This window comes from Calliphora vicina, chromosome 4 (genome assembly GCF_958450345.1).
Source record: "Calliphora vicina chromosome 4, idCalVici1.1, whole genome shotgun sequence".
In the NCBI taxonomy this organism is placed as follows: Eukaryota; Metazoa; Arthropoda; class Insecta; order Diptera; family Calliphoridae; genus Calliphora; species Calliphora vicina.
The window spans coordinates 66099264-66118750 of NC_088783.1; the positions used below are offsets into that span (position 1 = coordinate 66099264).

The 19487-nt window shown below is 33.2% G+C and overlaps 5 protein-coding genes across 6 annotated transcripts in view; 3 read left to right on the forward strand and 2 right to left on the reverse strand.

The window, feature by feature from the left end:
- sbm (sobremesa) overlaps window positions 1–2412 on the forward strand; it is a 115500-nt gene extending 113088 nt beyond the window's left edge. For both annotated transcript variants that reach the window (XM_065507412.1, XM_065507411.1), the window contains exon 8: window positions 1044–2412. In XM_065507412.1, coding sequence (XP_065363484.1) covers window positions 1044–1114 — 71 coding nt within the window. In that variant the 3' untranslated portion in view covers window positions 1115–2412. The remainder of the gene's footprint in view (window positions 1–1043) is intronic.
- A 1375-nt stretch (window positions 2413–3787) lies between these two features.
- nmdyn-D6 lies at window positions 3788–4379 on the forward strand. Its single transcript, XM_065508302.1, has 2 exons — window positions 3788–4057; window positions 4124–4379. The coding sequence occupies exons 1-2, from the start codon at window positions 3858–3860 to the stop codon at window positions 4365–4367; spliced, it is 444 nt and encodes a 147-aa protein (XP_065364374.1). The 5' UTR covers window positions 3788–3857; the 3' UTR covers window positions 4368–4379.
- An 809-nt stretch (window positions 4380–5188) lies between these two features.
- On the reverse strand, window positions 5189–11649 carry Atg2 (Autophagy-related 2). Its single transcript, XM_065508984.1, has one exon. The coding sequence runs from the start codon at window positions 11514–11516 to the stop codon at window positions 5457–5459; it is 6060 nt and encodes a 2019-aa protein (XP_065365056.1). The 5' UTR covers window positions 11517–11649; the 3' UTR covers window positions 5189–5456.
- Window positions 11650–13628: 1979 nt separating this feature from the next.
- Window positions 13629–14782, forward strand: LOC135956592 (probable RNA-binding protein 18). Its single transcript, XM_065507129.1, has 5 exons — window positions 13629–13729; window positions 13805–13881; window positions 13965–14082; window positions 14192–14284; window positions 14350–14782. Exons 1-5 carry the CDS (start codon window positions 13727–13729, stop codon window positions 14650–14652), a joined length of 594 nt encoding a protein of 197 aa, XP_065363201.1. The 5' UTR covers window positions 13629–13726; the 3' UTR covers window positions 14653–14782.
- Window positions 14682–17009, reverse strand: mRpS25 (mitochondrial ribosomal protein S25). Its single transcript, XM_065507128.1, has 3 exons — window positions 16795–17009; window positions 16528–16722; window positions 14682–14979 (listed from the first exon to the last, which is right to left on the reverse strand). Exons 1-3 carry the CDS (start codon window positions 16929–16931, stop codon window positions 14808–14810), a joined length of 504 nt encoding a protein of 167 aa, XP_065363200.1. The 5' UTR covers window positions 16932–17009; the 3' UTR covers window positions 14682–14807.
- Window positions 17010–19487: the final 2478 nt, after the last annotated feature.

The window sequence follows — 19487 nt, forward strand, 5'->3', positions numbered from 1 at the left end:
GGAACATGAGTCTAACACTAAGCCAGGAACTATGATTTAATTAAAACAAACTGTGTAAAAAGCTTTGGGAAGTTATTCAATGTTCCAACCGTCAGCAGATAGTATTTGCTCCATAGGTGATCTATCCAAACGTGCACAATTGGAACATCAATTAAAATATTGTCAGCTCTGAAGAGCTGTAGGGGAGAGTATTTCGTTAGCTTAGTTCGCAAACGCGACAAGTCCATTATTTATTAAAGAAAGATAAGTTTCTGTAGGCATTACTTTTATTTTTTAGCAAATTTGGCCCCACAATAATCTTTTTTCGGGGTCTTTTGGCATTCTAAACAATGTTCCACCACCCTTTTCATATTTTTTCTTGCAAATAGTGCAGGATCGCATTTTGAATTTAAAATATTGGTAAAATTTCTTATAATTTTACTTTTTCTAACTGAAAACAATTTTAAATTTAAATAAATTAACACTGACAATTAGGAAACGGAAAATACAAGTAAATAAACATTGACAGTTAGAAAATATAAAACAAATCGAACAAAAAAAAATAATCAGCTGGCTTATTGACTTCACCTGTAAATAAATACATCTTGTTTAGTAGCTTGTGGTATTATTGTGACACTTCATATAATTGTATAACATTTAAAATTTGAGTTTGGATGAAGTTAACTCGCTCGACTATGAAGTTTGGAATTGCGATTAGAAGCTTAAAAAAAATCCATTTTTTTCAATTACATACTTCAAAACTGGAAAAAAATTTATTGTTTCCCTTGTAAATGCATTTCCAAACTTCTAAAACGATGCGGGACCGGTTAACATTAGCCGATTTGATTTAAATTTTATGACTATTATATAATGTGCCACAATAGTTTTGCATTTTTTGATTTACAATGCTCCCAATATCTAAAATTGTCCTCCGTCATCAAAAATCAAATGAAAATTTTACCTTGAGAGAAACGAAAATCATAAAAGTGCAAAACTGAAACAAAACAATTTTAAATGATTTTCATCCATAATTTTAATAAACTTCATTTCCTTTTAAATTACAGATAAAGTTACATTATTCTTTCAACTGTTATTGGAAGTTGTGCCCACATCTACAATGGGCATGTTCGATTAAAAAAGCTAAACACATCAGAACAAATAAACAAACTAGACCAGAAATATGCTCAACAACACTAATGAGACACTTGCAGAAAATGCAATGGGGGTAATATCAAAAAGATATACAAAACATTGGATTGATTTATATATCGTTGTAAAGCTATAAAATAGTTTTTGACACAAATATTCTAAAGAAAACCAAAATATAAAAACAGAACTATTGAAAACCAAACATTCATATTAAAAGAATTACAAAGATATAAATTATTAAAATATATACTATACAATAAAATACTATATATATTGTAGATTTTAAGAAAACAAAAATTTTAAAAAATTAAAACCAAAAAAATGTGAAAAAATAAAAATTCAAAAAGAAGCAACCAACTTGTTACTTGAAATTAAAAGTAGTTGTTGTTATCAACAAAAATATATAATTATTATTATAAAACAAAAAACTTATATAATTTTAAGGCTTTGTTTATTTTTTTATAAATTATATTTTAGAAATTTTATAAATAAAAAATAATTTTTAAAAATTACACATTGTTTGCTAAAACAAAAATAGAGAAATAGCAAACAAATTGGTTACAAACAATAATAAAATTGTTTAAATTTCTGTTGTAAACAAAAATTGTTTAGTAGGACTGTTAATAGACTTTAATTGAATTTTATTAAAAAAAATACAATTATTAAAAACAAACAAAAAAAAAGTGTAATTTCAACCACCTCCAAAAGGCTAATGTTTATTTTGTTACACTGTGCAAACGAACTCAAGCTACTTATTGCATAGTTGTTAAATATAAACATTAAAACTTTTTTCAAAATATTGTTGTTAAAATAAACAATTTGTTTATCAATAATTTTTGCTCTATTTTCTCTAATATTGTAAATGTTGACACAAAATACCAATAATCAAAATATTGAAAATATTAGTAGCATTATCAGATAAACGAATAGACCTAATATCATACAAGTTTTTTTGAGCTTTTTAAGCAATATAATTATTTCTAAAATATATTTTTAATTTAAATTTAGAATATAAAAGACAAAATACTAAATAAAAGTTAAACTTTCAAGTTTTCGGCTCTTTGCATTTTTTTGTTTTTGAACGAATTTTTTTTTTTATTTCTTTTACTACATATTTAAAAAATTGTCTTTATTAAGTATTTTGTTATTGAAATATTTTTTATTATTATTAAAATACATACAATTTAATTATAGTTTTTAAGTTTTTATTTTTAAAATGTATTATTAATGGAAACAAGAGAATTTTCTTAAATAAAGTTTTACAAAAACAACAAAAAACAAAAATCTCTAGTTTGATTTATTAGCATTACGAAAAACTGAATCGAATCGTACTGAATCATTAATTGATTTCTAATATTGAGATTTGGATATTCGGAACCTTAAAAGCTAGGATATCTTAGGAAACTTTAATCTAAACATTCAGAACAAGATTAATAGGGTCTACGTGGCCAACTACTCCTGTAAAAGAGCAATTGGTACTAACTGGGGTATTATGCCGAAGGGTATCAATCTTTAAAGCAGTTGTTAAACCCATCTTGTTCTATGGAGTATTTGTGTGGTGGCACGCCTTGGATAATGCTACTCAACGGAAGGCCGTTGAACGAATTCTATGGACTATCGCGATACTGGCGCTGTGATACTGTGAGACTAAATGCTGTTTTTCGTGTTCTGGTAAACTCCATGGACATTCTAGGATACTAAATTACTATGGGCACATAAATAGTAATGTCGATTGTTGCATCGCAAAACATTTATTCGATAGGCTTTATAATCCCGATGACGATGTCATAAGAATATGTACTCTAAAAGGGGCAATGTATATTTACTGATAGCAAGGCTACCGTTCACAGAATAGCGAGTATCTTCACGACATCTAGGTTAACCGATGAACACCAGGTATCCCTAAATGAGATAGTGAGACATTCTAGGATAACGCTAATATGGGTCCCTGAACACGATAGAAATGTATAGCAGATGAATTGTCCAAAAGGGGTGCGATGATGGATGAGGAGGCGATCGATCCATTTTCTGGAATTTCCCTTGCAAAATGTAAGATGGTTGTACAGGAGCGACTATATGAGACTGCACAAAACAGGTGGACCAATGAATCCACCCGTATATGATGCTGGCAGGACGAATCTACTTATAGAATTCCGTCGTGATCAAATAAGGCTAATAGTTTTATTTATTACAAGACACTGTATAACTGGGACACATGCTAGAAGACGGTACAATGACTACTGTAGAAGTTGCCATAACGAATAAGAGGAGGAGACTGTGTCCCACCTATTCTGCCAATGTCAATCAGAGAATCCGGTTGTTTACCCTTCTGTTTAGATCTTGGGTATCACAATGGAATCAGTTTTTGAATGGACCCAAGAGCGCTGTTTGACTAGCTTTGTTTTTAAATTTCTTGTTTTATATTTTTGTTTTTTAGTTATTCATTAGTTTATGTTAAAACATATAAATATTTATATGTAACATCCATTTTCCATTTCTATATAGTCTTTAAATATTCGCATTTCATTACTTCATGATTATTTCCCTGAGTGCATTTAACGCTCAAAAAAATCGCTGTTTCATTTAATATCTATTATCTAATTGGCATTACTTTCTCAACTGTCACTGGACAAACGGAAGCAGAAAACCAAAACAAACAGTAAATTCTCATTACCAGCCCGTTACACATTAGAATAAAAAATAAAATAAGTAAAATAAACAAAATCATAATGGAAATTACATTGGCCATCATTAAACCCCATGTGGTACGTAATGCTGTAGCGTTCCAGGCATTGAAACGTTTAATCAAAGAACATTTTAAAATTGTGGACTCCAAAGAAGTGCACATTACGAAACAATTATCGGAACATTTCTACGCTGAGCACAAGGGAAAATTCTTTTACAATCGTTTAATAACATTTATGGGAAGGTAAATTTGAAAGTAATGTACATACAAAAGCAATAAGTTTTAAATGGAAAGTGTTTCTGTTTACAGTGGTCCCAGTTATGCGTTAATTCTGCAATCACAAGATAGCATTTCTAAGTGGAGAACTATGATGGGACCTACTAAAGTTTATAAAGCGGTGTACTCCAATCCAGATTGTATAAGAGCCATTTATGGTCTCTCAGATACACGCAATGCCTGCCATGGTTCCGACAGTGTGGAATCAGCTTTAAGGGAAATATCTATATTATTTCCAGATTTCAATAAAGATGTGATAACATCAGAGCACAGCTGATGGGTATAAAAATCATTGGGTGTTTAATTTTCGGAACAGCTGTGGGAACTGGTGTCTTTGTGGCGGTGAAAAAATCGCTTAATTTATTTGCAAACTACAATAATTTTATTTAAATCGTTAGTAACGGCTTTATTATTCGTTCATATGTGAAAAATTTATTAAAATGTTAAAAAGCCAAATGATGGTGTTAAAATTGCAACAACTTTAAAATTTGTGCCCTGATTTTTAAACGTTTGTTAAAGTTGGAGATATGGAGAATCCAATCCAATCCGATAATTCGAGTTTCATTTAGAAAGAATACAAATTTATCATTTTATTATCAATCGAGTGATCAATTTTCTTGATTATTCGAACGAATAACGATTAAAAAATGTTCGAATAATTTAGTAAAATCTATTTAAAACCAGAAAATGTTTAATAATTTGTACAAAATTAATAATATACAGATACAAATGATATTTAAATATCAACCGAACCGGTACTATATCGGATAAATTGATGTATCAATCATGTATATAAGTTATTTGGGGGATTTGGAAAGTTGATTTCAACATACATGCGGACATGTCTGTTTTTTTTTTTTGTAAGCCCAGATTTTCGTTTATTTCGATAAATGGTCCGCTTATATATCATATATATTTAGCCAAAAAATCTCGACTTAAAAAAACAGTAATGGCCTTTCTCTATTAAGGTAACGATATAATTTATGGGATCGCAAATAAAAAATGATGAAGGATATAAAAACGGTACTTATATTCTCAAATATTTTTAAATGCCTACATACCACCTTCATTTAGTTTACTCGAATTGAAATAAAACACTTTTGTATTTACTTTTGAATGTATATATATATGTATGTATATAGTATGTATTTATGTATAAGGCAGAAGTAAAAAATAACAATAAGTAAAATATATCTTAATTATAATTTGATGTGCACCTTTGTTTTGAAAAAATAAGAATTGTAATTGTAATATAATAATAATAAAAACTTCAATTTATCTTGAAGAAGAATTCCACATATTTGTTTATGTTTAGTTTGTTTTCATTTCTATTCGCCGTATGTTTTAATCAGACTAAAGTTATTAACTAACAGTTGTCATCTTTCCATTTCTCTTTTGCTTCGAGTTTTGCTTCAGGTACCAAAGAACTCTTTACACCACCCAATATATTGGTGGTGGCTTGTGTAGCCAACACAGCGGGACATACCACAAGTTGGGGTACTTGACGCATAACAGCACCCACTGCCCCGGTCAAACCTTTTTGGTCATGTTCAGCGGCTGCTGTTTCTATTAGATTATTGGCCGAATCATTGATGCCATCTTTGAGAATGTGATAGGCGTTAGCCACACCCTCACGTATATCCCTGGGGCGATTGTGACGCTTTTTGCGACCCCTTTTGCTTTTCTTGGATTGTCGGACCGAGGGTCCCGAAGATACCATATCGAAAGCTGTCTCTGCGGTGAATTGTAAAAGCTGTATCAGCCTAGAGGTGATTTCCAGAGCGGCCAGTATTGTGCGGGCACTAAAACTTTGAGCACCCAACTGCAGACCCCTGATGAGACGGCCATCTTTCTGATAGTGTTCTATGGGTAGCCAAAACAGATCGTATATGCCTTGAAATAGCTGAACGAAAGCATAAGTGGGACCTACTCCGCTCAATATCTTGGGCAATTGATTACGTTTTATATCCCTCAACCATTCTTTGCACAGATAATTGCACACCTTTTCAAAGCCCAGTACGCCACGTCTATAAATGATTTTGCGTAAAATAATTTCGGAACATTGCAATTGACCCAGTCCCATTAACAGGCCAGCTATGGGTCCTTTAGACAGCTCTACACGTCTGCCATGATAATCGAAACGGATGGACACATCAGGAGTGAAAATAATTTCGCGGAAAAATATAGGCGCGGTATTGTTTTCTTGCGACACCACCGAGACATTGCTATCAGATCTAACAGATCTGCTGTCGGCACTTTCCTGTTCATCGATTAATAGAGAAATATTTTCATTGACAATACGACGAGCTCTCAGATCGTTTACAGCGTCGGGAATTTCTGGTTCATCTTCGTTGATTGTCATTATGGGAACTTCGGTTTTAGCTAGCGCGAGTTTACTTTGTTTGCCTTCGTCTACTGTTGAGTTATCTTTGTCACAGGCTTTACCGAAATTGGTGAAAAAGTCCGTTAGAAATTCCAGAGTATCTTGATCGATGTGAACACGCAGAGGGCTGAGCGATATACGCAGCGAACACTCTTGATTATTACTTTGCTGAGGATTTGGTCGTACATGTATGGCTTTAACCAACACCATGTGTTGGTTTCTGCGATTGCTAAAACTTTTTGTGTTGGCATTGTAGAGAAACTTGTTGATTTCGGAACTTTGTAAACGATCTCGTATTTCGATTTCATTCACTACCAGGACTTGCCTCGAGGCGTATGAAGTGTGACGAGGATACATTTCATAGGAAAATCTCACCTTGGTAAATTGCATTTCCACCAATACTTCATGATTGCGATTGCTGCCACCCACCGACTTCCAGGTGAGTTTTTCTTTAGGTTTCTTGTGCTGAGGCAGGCGACTCGATTCGTTAGCATAGAACACACCCTGGCGGTAGGTATCGGACATGGCAGTTTTATTTGCACTTGCCTCTCCAGATGAAGCTGCTGCAGCTTTCATATTTGGGGTTGTGGATGCAGTAGGGGAAGGCGGAAAATCATGGCCGCCATACATGTGCCAGGTAATGGTCATTTCACAGAGAGTATAACGTTGTTCCGGCACGGGAAAATTAGTGGGTGTTCTGAGCAGATCATTACTGGAAGACGAGGGTAGACAAAAGTGATTGTCAACTATCATCAGAGGATCATCGGAAACTTCAATCGAACTGCTAGAAAATTTTGAATTCACAAACACTTTTTCTTCTTCGGCGATTATACAGTAGTCTTCCTCGTTCGATGAGCCATTATGCAGATCTTCAAATAAAGCGCTGTCATCTTCTGTTATATCACCAAAGTCGGCTTTTATAATGGGTAAAGTTTCTCCAGTATCTAAACTGATGCTAGATGTCATTAAAGTAGATGTCTCCATTGCTGGTATTTCTGTTGTGTAGTCCTGTTTTATTAGGTGTTTGTTATTTTCATCGGGGAAATAAAACAATTTAAGTTCATCTTTTCCCCGTACGGGCTCTTCGTCTATGGTCTGCAAAGTACGTTGTTCTTCCGGGGATTCTTGCACCGCTTCGGCCATTAGTATATTGACACGTTCTTGCTGTTTCTTAGTAATCTCTTTCGTTAACTGCTGTTCAGTTTGTGATAAAAAGAAATCCGATTCCGAACTCAGAGAGGACTGCAACGACTGCTCTTTAGCGTTTAGTTGTTCATTGTTGGCATTCGTATTGCTGGCCATGTAACCGATGAGTTGAGCAAATGCACTGCCCGAATCATAACAAGTGCGAAAATGTACATCATGTATGGAACATCTCAAATCAAAGGTGGGGCATTTATCGGTTTCATCATCGTTAAGACGCAACGAAATATCCAATAAACCCACATCCAAAACGGGCACTAGACTTTTGTTATCTATACTCGAGATCTTATAGCAGGGATATTTCTTGTGAGTTGATTCATCAAAGGGAGCCAGCGATAGAACACATTCCTCCAAGACAAAGCGTAGATTACAACAGGGCATTGAGGGTATAATATTGCTGCATACCGAGAAATAGAACAATTCCAAAACCGCCCGGTAAGGGAAGTTCTCTGGGCGAAAATCTATGGCACAATCCCACAAGTGTAATTGCATTTCGGACAAAACACTAAATGGTTTATAGCCCTCAATGGGATAGTCGGCGACATCTAGGAAATCAATCAATTGATTTATCCAATATAAAGTAGGGCTCGAAGGATTATAGCGTAGAGTGGCGTAACGTATGCCTGCAGTTATCTTAAGCCTTTTAATTTTCTGCACAGGATTCTTTTTCATTTCTATGACCACTGAAAACATGTCATGATCGTCTTCGGGTATCACAATTCCCTTTGTTAGACCAAGGGGTATTTTGTAAAGTGTGGACTGCATAAAATCTTCCACTTGGGCTTGATGATCAAATCTCAGTGGTGTATTCATGGGCACTATGCCACAGTGATAGATTTCGCCACTTTTTATTTGGGTACACAAGTACGATAAATTCATGTCGTTTTTAAAACCGGCAACTAGGAAAATTTTTACTTTTTCAACATTTAGTAAAAATTTGCCACAAACCTGTGGCAAAATGTGTTTGTCGTTATCACGTACGGGTACAAAACAAGAACCCGAAACTTTGCCCAGCATTATCTCCACCGAGCAATTGTGATGCGACATTTTGGCAGCAAATGTTTGAGGAGGCTGTTGTCTGCAAGATATGCCATCATCATCGTCATCTTCAATCTCTAAATCATCTTCTTGCTCCTGGTTATCATCACTTTGATCGCTATGCTCTAAAACCAGCGGACTCTTATGGCTACTAAGACTTTGTATTGGCTGTCCATAGGTGTCGGAAAAGGCATCACTATGTGCTATGGCTGATATATAAACAGAATCCATTAAACCCATATTTAAAAGACTTTGGCCCATTTGTGGTTGATTATCCGAAGCGGAAGATTTCGTGATATACGGACACGAGGGCTCCCACATAAACAAATCCGCATTGAGTCTATTGTATATTACTTCATACAATTGCTTTGATTCCACAAAGAAATCTACTACGGGAAAATTTAGCTTTACCTGTATCTCAGAATTGTCCATGGTTGTTTTACAGAATTCATCAATTTCATGTTTATCTCCCGGCAGCAAAATATTTTCCGTTAAATCGTTATCCATTTTATTGGCATACGCCGAGGTACTGCTTTGCCGGCAATGACGTTTCGCACTAAACGGGAGGTTTGGTTCTTTACCGGCCTCTAAAGAGGCATAATTTCTTTCAGCAAAGTCTACCAGAATCAGGGGATAGTCCTCTAACACCGGCTGTTGCAGCAATTTGTTGTAGCTGGTTGTTAGTAAATGATTTTGCACGTCATCCGTTTCCGCATAAAATATTTCAATTTGTGAGGCATAAAATTTCAAGCGACTTTCGCAAAATATTAATTTAAATTCGGAAAAGCGTAACAAAAGATAATCTGTACGTATATTTTGTTTCCACCAGGGCACACGATTCGGATCATGTAAAGGTCTCAAGTCCACAATGGGGAAACGTAACTTAATATCAATCAAACCACAATTTACCGAAAATTCCGTTTTATCCCCAGCTAAATCTTCCTTGGCTGCTGATTGAGCTTTCGCAGAGTAATTACTGTAGGGTGAGGGAGCAAAAAACGAGCCCAAACGATCAATTATGGTTATATCAAACTCTAAAACATTCTCCTCCAGCATTATCTCTATACTAGTACGGCTATTCTTGTTCATTCGTATGCTATTGCTGGAACTAAAGTTCATGGTGAATTCGGGCCTTATTTGATAGCCATTGAAACAATTCTTATTGCGATTAAACTTCAGCAAATGTGTTACTTGCCCGTCCAGCACTTCGCACAACTCCACCTTGGTGGCCGAGATGCTCGAGGTGATTTGTAAGATGTTTTTATTGCGATTTTGTTTGCCCTCAGCTACTATGGGATTTAGTCGTAGGAATAGATGATTTTTACTGGAATATAAACTAGGGCTCGACAATTCACGCTCAATAGGGATGTCGGCCGTGTACTCAAAGAAGTGTTGTGAAACCTTAAGCAGTTCCTTGAGGCTGTGTTCGTTCCAGAAATGTTGATGAGAATTCGAATTGGATTCTACCAAAATGTCCTCATGCAAAATGACTCCCACTAAAGCGTTAATTTTTATCACAAAATTGGAGATTTCTGCACTGGAGTCTATATTAGTGGCTTTGCGTTGGTTTCTCGAGACGCTGGTTATAGTACTGGAACTCAACGAAGAGGATACTATAGAATCACTGTAGTTATCACAATTGCGATACATATTTGTATTTGTTGCTTTGGCAGGATTTGTGACAGTGGAAGGGCCACAAGTCCACATATTTAAATTGCCATGGGCTAAATTACTGTCGTATTGCTCCTGTTGTTGTTGCTGGCACTCAAAGTCGTCTGGGTAGTGGGCTAAATTTCGTTGTTTTACACCTCTATAGGATTCCTCTTCACTAAAGGCCTCCAGAAAGTGTGTCAGCAATTGCAGTTGGCGTGGTGAGAATATGGCACATATGGCCCCCAACTCCACATCGAAGCAAATTTTTGGCCCCGTTATCTCATCCGACTGTTTAACTTTGATTTGCAGATTTTGCTGACCCATAAACTGTAATATGGGTATATCTTCATGCTGTACTCCACACTCGCTTTCGGAAACCCAATTTTCTTGGGTAAACATGGACACTCCCGTCAGATTTACTGTGTGTTTGGCGTAAGTTGGCAAACGATTAACATGTTCACTTTGTGGTGTGTTGCTACTATCTGTACTAGACATTTGTGGCATTTTCTCATTGCCAGTTTCATTTTTATAAAATAGTTCATTTAAGTGGATATTTAGTGCTACTCCCCTTAGCCTATAATGACAGGGATATTCTATTTTTAACGTGATATTTGAAAATTTCGCTTGTATTCGATTTAAAACATTATCTATTGTTTCGGCAAACTTCTCCAGACCCACTATGGAACCAGCCTGCACTCCCGCATTAGTTGCTGTACATTCTGACTCATCATCCTCTTCCTGTCTCATACACTCTTCAGCTAATTGCAGCGAACTGCTTACGGATGACCACATAGACTCTATCATGGACTCGTGACATTCGTGGGCCCTTTTAACAGGCCTCAGACACAACACCACATCGGACGCTTCAATTGAACTGTCATTGGTCATCAGTGCATTCCAGGGAACTGACACAGTCAGCAGACCAACTTGACCATCTGTAAATTCGAAGGGCCAGCCTTGAGCATCCAGTAATTCATTGAGAGCCTCTACGCGCAGTGAAACATTTTTTATGGTGGCCTTTCCATTGTACAGCTCAATGTTGAGTTGCTCGAGATTTAATTTTTCGTCTAGAAATTGTCCCAAATAACGTTGCAATAAATATCGACATGTTTTATTCTTTAAACCGTCCCACACATTAAACCATGACATATTCTTTTATTCGTTTTACTCTTCTCTTGTTTATATTTTAATTAACACTCAAATTTATTGTTTTTATGAAATTTTTCTAACTTGTTTTCTATTATTATTATTGTATTTAATGCGTATATTTTTCAACAAAGAAATCGTCGTTGTTCCAAAATAAAACTATTATGGGCAGTAGTGTTGATCATTTAGCTGCATTCTAGTCAAATTTACGCCAAATTTTAGCGTTTTCTTCAGTGCTGCCGTTTTAGCTTATTTGCAGGTAGATTTTAGCAGATTGCATTGACAAACTGCATATTCATTTTATTAACATAACCGTTTATTTAAATTTGATTAGAAAATTACAAAGGTTTAGATATTTTATAAGATAATAATTAGAATTGTAATGATTTGCAAAGGTTTGGTGTTGTCAACCTGTATGAAAAAAATTGTTGCTGGTGTTAATGATATTTGTATGTATACACAGGTATACAGAAAAGATTAAAATATTTTTGGCGCCATTGAATACACAAGACGCTGACTGAAGGCGAATTAATTCGCCTAGCGCTGCTTGTTCTACTTATACATAATAGTGACGGCAAATGTCCCGTTATACAGCGGGGGAATTAATTTTCCCGTTACTTAATTTGGCGTAAATACAAAAAATACATTTAATAGACAAAGATATCTGTGACTTGTGAATGGAATGAAAAATATAAATTATTTTTATGTCCAATTAATTATTTATCCAATTATAAATATTTGTGACTTTAATTAATTATTTAGTTGTTGAATAAAGTTTTTGTTTAATTCATTTATAATTATTAAAGTTGAGTGTATGTCCTTTTTTATTATTAAACCAAGTAAATCATAAATATTATATTTTAAAAAAATATGACAATAATTTAATTAATCTGGCTCAAGTTCATTTTACACATTTCACAATTTGGAAATCAAAATAAATTAAATTGTGATTTTCGACATGATATTGTTATATATCACCTTAAGTCTTCTTATATTAATCATTTCCGGTAAAAACATACTCTTTAGAGTCATTGAGACATTTCCATTTTTATTTATTTTTTTAATTTAAAAAAACTCGCGATATTAATTTTTGTAAAAATTAAACAACTTAAGATGTTGTGCATTATTAATTATTCGAATCTTATATTAAGCTTATGTCGGATTTGATTGATTTTAAGGATAATTATGTCCTCTTTAGACTACATAATTCCAAAATACGACTTCTCGATAATTATTTGTATATATTTGAGGGTGTACTCTATTTGACAAAAGACAAACTTTGATATATAAATATTTTTTTTGTATGGTTCAGTTATTGTGTTTTTTGTTAAGAAGTTTTTCTTTCAAATTAAAACAATATTTTTTAAACACTGTTCTTAACAAAATTATTATAATCATTACTCCCTCTCTACACCTGAAAAATTGTTAACATGATAAATATCAAAATGGTTGTCAAGATAACAAATTATCAGGTATAGTCACCATTTATTAGTATTATTGCTTCGTTATGACAAAATTGCTAGTGCTTTTGCTCAGACAACTTTGTCTTGACAACAAACGTCATTAATTGTTATGATAAATAATTGTCAAGTATAGACAGGAGGTTTTTTTTAATTTATTTGTGTTTTATTAATTTTTATATTGTAGTTCTTTCACTTGAAATAATTACAATTATGAAAATTAAAGTTTTATAAAATTAATAATAATCAATAAATAGTTCTATTTGTTTAATTTTCAACTTATGAATTATATTAATAAATGTGGTAATATATCAACTATCGAACTATTTTAATTTTTATATACATAATTATTCTCAGTTGAAACAGTATTGTGAAAATTGAAATAGTACACATTTAAAGTAAGCAATAATTAGTATTAACTACTAAATTAAGCAACACTGTAAAATATGTTCATAGCTTAAATTTGAATGATCTGGCAGCATTGGTGGACAGCTGCATACACAAGATGAATTTATATTAGGTGGCAGCATAAAGAAATCAGGCGAATTTGTTAATTTTTTATATATGGAGTTTGACATTTGGTACGCAGCCATTACTTTTTATGTATAGAGTTTGACATTTACTTTTTAAGTCAGCTGTTTAGTTGAAGCCACCGTATATAAATTCACCTTGTGCGTATCGATTGTAAAATTTCTCCCAGTTTTTTTTTTAGCATTTCTTAACAAACCTTATTTATTAAAAACAACAAATTTAATGGTAAAATAACTTTATTATAGTACATTTTCCTTAATAATGATGCTTAATTTTATAAAACATTCTACTTATTTAAAGGCTTCTACTAGTTCATCTAGTGTTTTGGAAGAGCGTCGCATTTGGGTAGGAAATTTGGATCCCAGGTTAAACGAGTAAGTTGATTGAGACGTTTTATGTTTGTTATAAATAAAAGCTAATTTGTAAACATTTATTTAATTTCTTTTCAAAACTATGGGTTTCAACTTTTGAAAATTGTGCAAAAATGCGGTGCCATTGAAAAATTTGATATGCTGTTCCATAAAGGTGGCCCGCTACAGGGTCAATCGAGAGGCTATGCATTTGTGACTTTTGCTCAGGTGAGGATGAGAAGGATTTTAATAATGTTACTTTAGTAACTATGGTTTATTTATAATACATTTTTCCACTTTTTAGAATATTTTTTAATTTATTTCTTTCACTTTTTAGCCTGAAGGCGCTATTAGAGCTTTAGACAAACTTAATGGTCATTTGGTATTAAATCGTCCCATAGCTGTAAGATTAGCTAAAAATGTGAATTATGTAAGTTTAAAATTTAATATTATATTTACTAAAACCATATAAATGACTAAAACATTTTCCGGCAGGATGATCTGGAACGTCCCAAACCAAAAATCGAAATACCTGCTTTGGGTACTGGCAAAAAGGAGGGAAAAATTAGCAAAGAAGAAGCCATAAAAGCCATCGAACAAAAACTTAAATTTTTGGAATCTCAACCCGACGATTTAGAATTTAATCAGTCATTAGCCTGCGAAGTACCTCTCATACAAAAGTATCAATTCAACAAAGATCGTGATGCAAATGGTGCTACCTCTACGTCACAGAGAAGAACATATCACAAGAGCAATTCTGGTCCCTACAACCGGCATCAAAGGCCCAAAAGAAGATAAAATTAATTGAAAATTTTCTTTAGTAACAATCTTGATTTTAGTTTAATTTCTATTTCTTCATTATTCATCTTAACAATTTGTATGCTACAATTTCATTTTAATTTCTAATAAAATAAACTTAATTGTTTTTAAGTAATTCATATTTGTTTAACAATTTATTTTGGTGCAAATATATGTTTGCCACGCATTCTATCGGGTAGAGGTACTGTACCGGGACAGGGTACTTGACCGGGAATTTCACAAATACAATGACGATTACAGCCATAACCAAAGTTGGCGGGATTGTCCTTACTCTCGGCTAATCTGGCCTCGGCATGCAGTTGTTCTCTGAAAAAAGAAGTGATAGAAATATTAGTATCGGGATTATGAATTGATTGAAACTGCAACAAAAAGTAGATTTTGAATTTTTCCATTTCAATTACACTTTTTAACTCTTTCAGTCAAGCTTTTTTGTGTATAAGTTTGAAATCAAAACAATTGCATTTTTACTTTAATCAATGTTAAGGTAGAGTCACACACGGCAAATATTTGCTCAAAAAAGCGTAACCACTTTTTTTTAGCACAAATTTGTTTGACAGGTGTTTTGTAAGATCAAACAGCATGGAATAAAATAAAACTAAATTTTTTTGTTTTGAATCATCCTAAGTAAAATAAGTTTTTGAAATAAATAAAAGAATTCAAATGTATTTTATTTAGTGGTTACATCTTTTTCGTCAAATATTTGTCATATGTGACCCTACCTTTAGTTTATTATAAAAAGTAAGTAAAAATAAATCAAAACATGAAAAAACCAAACAATTCCAAGGTTTTTAATGGAGTGAAGTTGTTAGTTTATTAACCACCGTGGCGGTTGGCATTAAAAATAACTATGATACAAATTTTGGTTCCGTATAAATTTATTTGAAATCGAATATTTTTGACTAAATTTTCTGACCAAACAACTGAAATATCAAAGTAAACCACATTTTCTATAGTCTTTAAACATAGTTTATTTGCATCTATTGCCTTTGGAGAAATGTTTTTAAAGAGGAGTGAGTTCCAAAACATCAAAATACTTTGTAGTATTATCCTTATCAAAACAAAGCTAGGAAACGCTTAGTTGAAATTGTAAAATAAACTTTGGATAGTATCTGTTTGTATATTTTCATAAAGTTTGCGACATGAAACATTGTCAAAGAACACGATATCAATACGAAATATGTGAAAATAAAAAAGTTTTCGGCGAGTTGTCAACAGTATAGTTTACGACGATTTTTTCCAAAGTTTCCTAATTGAAATTTAATATTACAAAAATATCGGCCCTTTTGACTACATTTTAAAACATTTAATTCGTTGTCGTTAAATTCTGTGCTTGAAATTGATAAAACAAGTATTTTTATAAAAAAAGTTATACAGAAAATTTATGAGTTTTTTAATTTTGGACGAATATTGAATCAAATACTTTTCGACGATATTTTTAATGAAAGAGTTTTTCAGAATTTTCTGTAGACATCTTTCTTTATCAAAAGGGACGAATTTCGGACTGAATAAAAACAGTTTTTATTGAATTATTATTGGTCAACGGCCAGTTATAGGGCCAATGATAAGAAAAATTCACACCAAATTCAATTATTTACTTTGTTTACAAAGTTCATATGGACATTCAGTAATTGAACGGTAAGGTGAGTGTGGATCAGTTATTTATGAATCATTAGCTGCAATGCATAAATACCTATCCACTAATAGTGGTCTATGGTAATAAAACAAAAAGTATTTCAGAAACTAAAAGTTCAATAAAAAAGTTAATTTTACGAGAAACTCTAATACACGATAAGCCTTTTTTCTGGCCCATAAAAAATAGAAAATATCTAATTTCATCAATAATTTCGCACTTACTTTGTCTTGCCGACCACTCTCATCAAATGTTCCTCAATTTCGAGTCTATTCTTGCTGTCCACATCAATCAACATATCACGGCCATCCTCAAAGTAACATCTTACAAATGGCGAGGGAGTCATATTTTTAAAAGTGACCACTTGCACTTGAGGATTTTTGTACTGCACCTGGGGTATATTCCAAAATACGAAATCTCTAAATAAACAATAGTAAAGAAACCAGTAAATAGCAATTCAATCATTCAATGTTACGTATTCTTCTACTCACCTGGCACCATCATGATGATCACCATAAGTATTGTAATTAACACTAAATATTTTCACTTTATCCTTTAACACCAATTTGCCGGAACTTAAATACTCCAGGGTACGGCGTATGGGAGCTCTTCCTTTCATGAACGGCATTTTGTTTGGCTTTTGTTAAATGTTTTTATTGAAAAATAAGTCGTAAAACTAATTAGAAAATTGCCCAACCGGCTGCAAATCAATGTGAAATGTGTGTTAGAAAAAAGTGACTAGAACAGCTGTTTAACAGATGTGTTTAGGAAGTGTTTGTAATAAAAAAAAGACATGTTGTCGGTTTTATACAATAGATGTCGTAAGAGTATTGAAAACCGTTATTATATGTTTATGTTTGATTTGTTAAAATAATGGAGCCAAATCCTCCAGTAAATTTGTATACTAATTTTTTGTTGCATTTAAGTTAGTCTAACGGAGTATCAACGCACCGATGGGTTTATGTAAAATTAAAAAGGATGACAAATTTTAGAACAGCTCGTTATTGCTATATATTATATCTTATAGTTTACGAGTTATTCGCATTCGAAAATGAAATAGTTTGTTTACCTCTGTACCCGTGCAACAATGGATTTAAGCACAATGTTTGCTGCTATGATGCAAAAATTCAAAGAATCAAACGAGAAATTTCAAGAAATTTCTAGATGTGGCAGCACATCTTTTAATGTATTCAAGTTTCCGTTTGATACAGTTGATAAGATAAACTTATAGAACAACAAGTAAGACAGCTATATTCGGCTGTGCCGAATCTTATATACCCTTCACCAAATTATACTTCAAAATACAAATTTTAAATATTTTGAGGTAAACAAAATTTATTTTTTTTTCCAAATTTGCTTTTTTAATTTTATTAAAATTTTTTTTTTTTTTAAATTACATATAATTTTTTTTTGGTGTAAAAAAATTTGGTTTAAAAAATATTTTTTTAGATTTTGACACATTCGAGGTTGTCCTGGTTTTTTCCTCATATCTCAGCCATTTGTGGACCGATTTTGCTGATTTTAAGATTTGGATCCCGAAGATATCTGGGGTCTTCAGAAAATTGATTTCAACAGACAGGCGGACAGACAGACATACATGGCTTAATCGACTCCGCTATCTATGTATAAGGATCCAGAATAGGGTCGGAAAATTATATTGTGGAAATTAAAAACGGAATGACAAACTTATATATACCCTTTTTACGAAGGAGAAGGGTATCTATATAAATATATAAATGCCTTTGTAAGTTTGTTTGTTGGTTTGTTTATTTGTTTATTTGTTTGAGCATCACGCCTAAACGGCTGAACCGATTTTATTGAAATTTGGAACGTAGATAGATCCTTACTGGGAAGCGTCAATAGGCTATATATTTTTTATTTTACTACGACAGGGGTAGCGAAGCGCACCGGGTCAAGCTAGTAATAAATAAAAAGCTACTACAGTTGATTTTGGCCTTGAAGGGAAGATCATCAGAAGTTCTGGAATGCGTGCCAATGAGTTGCTGTAATAATTATGAAGACATAATGGCTGCAACTCCAATTATGTTATGTGCACAGCCTTGCAACCAAGACGACAAACAGTGTACAAATGTCGAAGAAAAGGAAGGCGTCACTAACTTTCGACTCTTGGGTGCGGATTCCAGTAACGATTGGTGTGTGGCGTAAATAAAGGATACAGTACTGGCAAAAATAATACCTCCTGAAGATACAAAAAGTCCACTAATGCAATTATATTGGGCACTGTGGAATAGTCTGCAGTTGATAAATGGCTGCATAGTAGCCAAAAGTCGTGACAACTTCAGCAGTACAACTCAGGTGCCCTATATGAGAGGACTGCGATGAATCTGAGTACAGGAAGAATAAAATACCCAACAACAAAATGAAAGCCAGATACGATCGACTCTAAAGGATTTAATGAAGGCCATCTTGTATAACACACAATGAAAGAAAGCGTTGTATCCCAAACAACACACTCATTGGGATGGACCATAGATGGTGATCAAACGACGTGGTATATAGAATACATAAATATAAGAGCCCGAGATCTAAAATGAAGGTCGTACATCAAGAACGATTAGCTGCCTATGGGAAAGGTGAATCTGGACCTATTCGGGATGAACAGACATAAGTGGGGGACAGTGTTAAGAAATTTCATTATCAATTTGAATTTTACGGTCTGTAACGGCTGCTTATAACATTCATCATCATGTTTATAAACATTTCTATCAGTAGAAATTTCTACTTATCAGCAATGTTGATAACACGCTGTTATTAACATTGTTTATAAGTATAACAACATTTACTTAGCTTTAAAAGCTCTAGGCATAGAATAAACGCGCTCTAGGTGGAAATAGAACATTCGAGTTTTTCCGTTAGATAATTCATGAAACATGTGATATAAACTGTGTATATAAATAGTAACAGGAAGTTGTGAGTGAGTCAGTATATCGTAAGCACTGTTAGATTTAATATCTGCTGTATTACCAGTGTGTTTTTTAAAGTGTGTGTATTAAAAAAGAGTGACTATTTAAACTGCTGTGGAGATTTTAAGAAATAATGAGAAAATTTAAATTTACATAAAACAATAGGTCTACTTTGGAAGGCTCTGGACCTCGCAGTAATACAAATTTTGAAATTATTACACCCATCGCCATGAGTGGCAACGGTATATATAAGTTTGTCA

Coding starts and splice junctions, on each gene's coding strand:
- mRpS25 (XM_065507128.1), bottom strand. CDS start 16,931: ATGCCGTTCATGAAAGGAAGAGCTCCCATACGCCGTACCCTGGAGTAT. Junction 16,723..16,794: donor GATCATCATGATGGTGCCAG/GTGAGTAGAAGA, acceptor TTGTTTATTTAG/AGATTTCGTATTTTGGAATA. Junction 14,980..16,527: donor AGAGTGGTCGGCAAGACAAA/GTAAGTGCGAAA, acceptor TTCTTTTTTCAG/AGAACAACTGCATGCCGAGG.
- nmdyn-D6 (XM_065508302.1), top strand. CDS start 3,858: ATGGAAATTACATTGGCCATCATTAAACCCCATGTGGTACGTAATGCT. Junction 4,058..4,123: donor TTAATAACATTTATGGGAAG/GTAAATTTGAAA, acceptor TTCTGTTTACAG/TGGTCCCAGTTATGCGTTAA.
- LOC135956592 (XM_065507129.1), top strand. Junction 13,882..13,964: donor GATCCCAGGTTAAACGAGTA/AGTTGATTGAGA, acceptor AAACTATGGGTT/TCAACTTTTGAAAATTGTGC. Junction 14,083..14,191: donor CATTTGTGACTTTTGCTCAG/GTGAGGATGAGA, acceptor TTCACTTTTTAG/CCTGAAGGCGCTATTAGAGC.
- Atg2 (XM_065508984.1), bottom strand. CDS start 11,516: ATGTCATGGTTTAATGTGTGGGACGGTTTAAAGAATAAAACATGTCGA.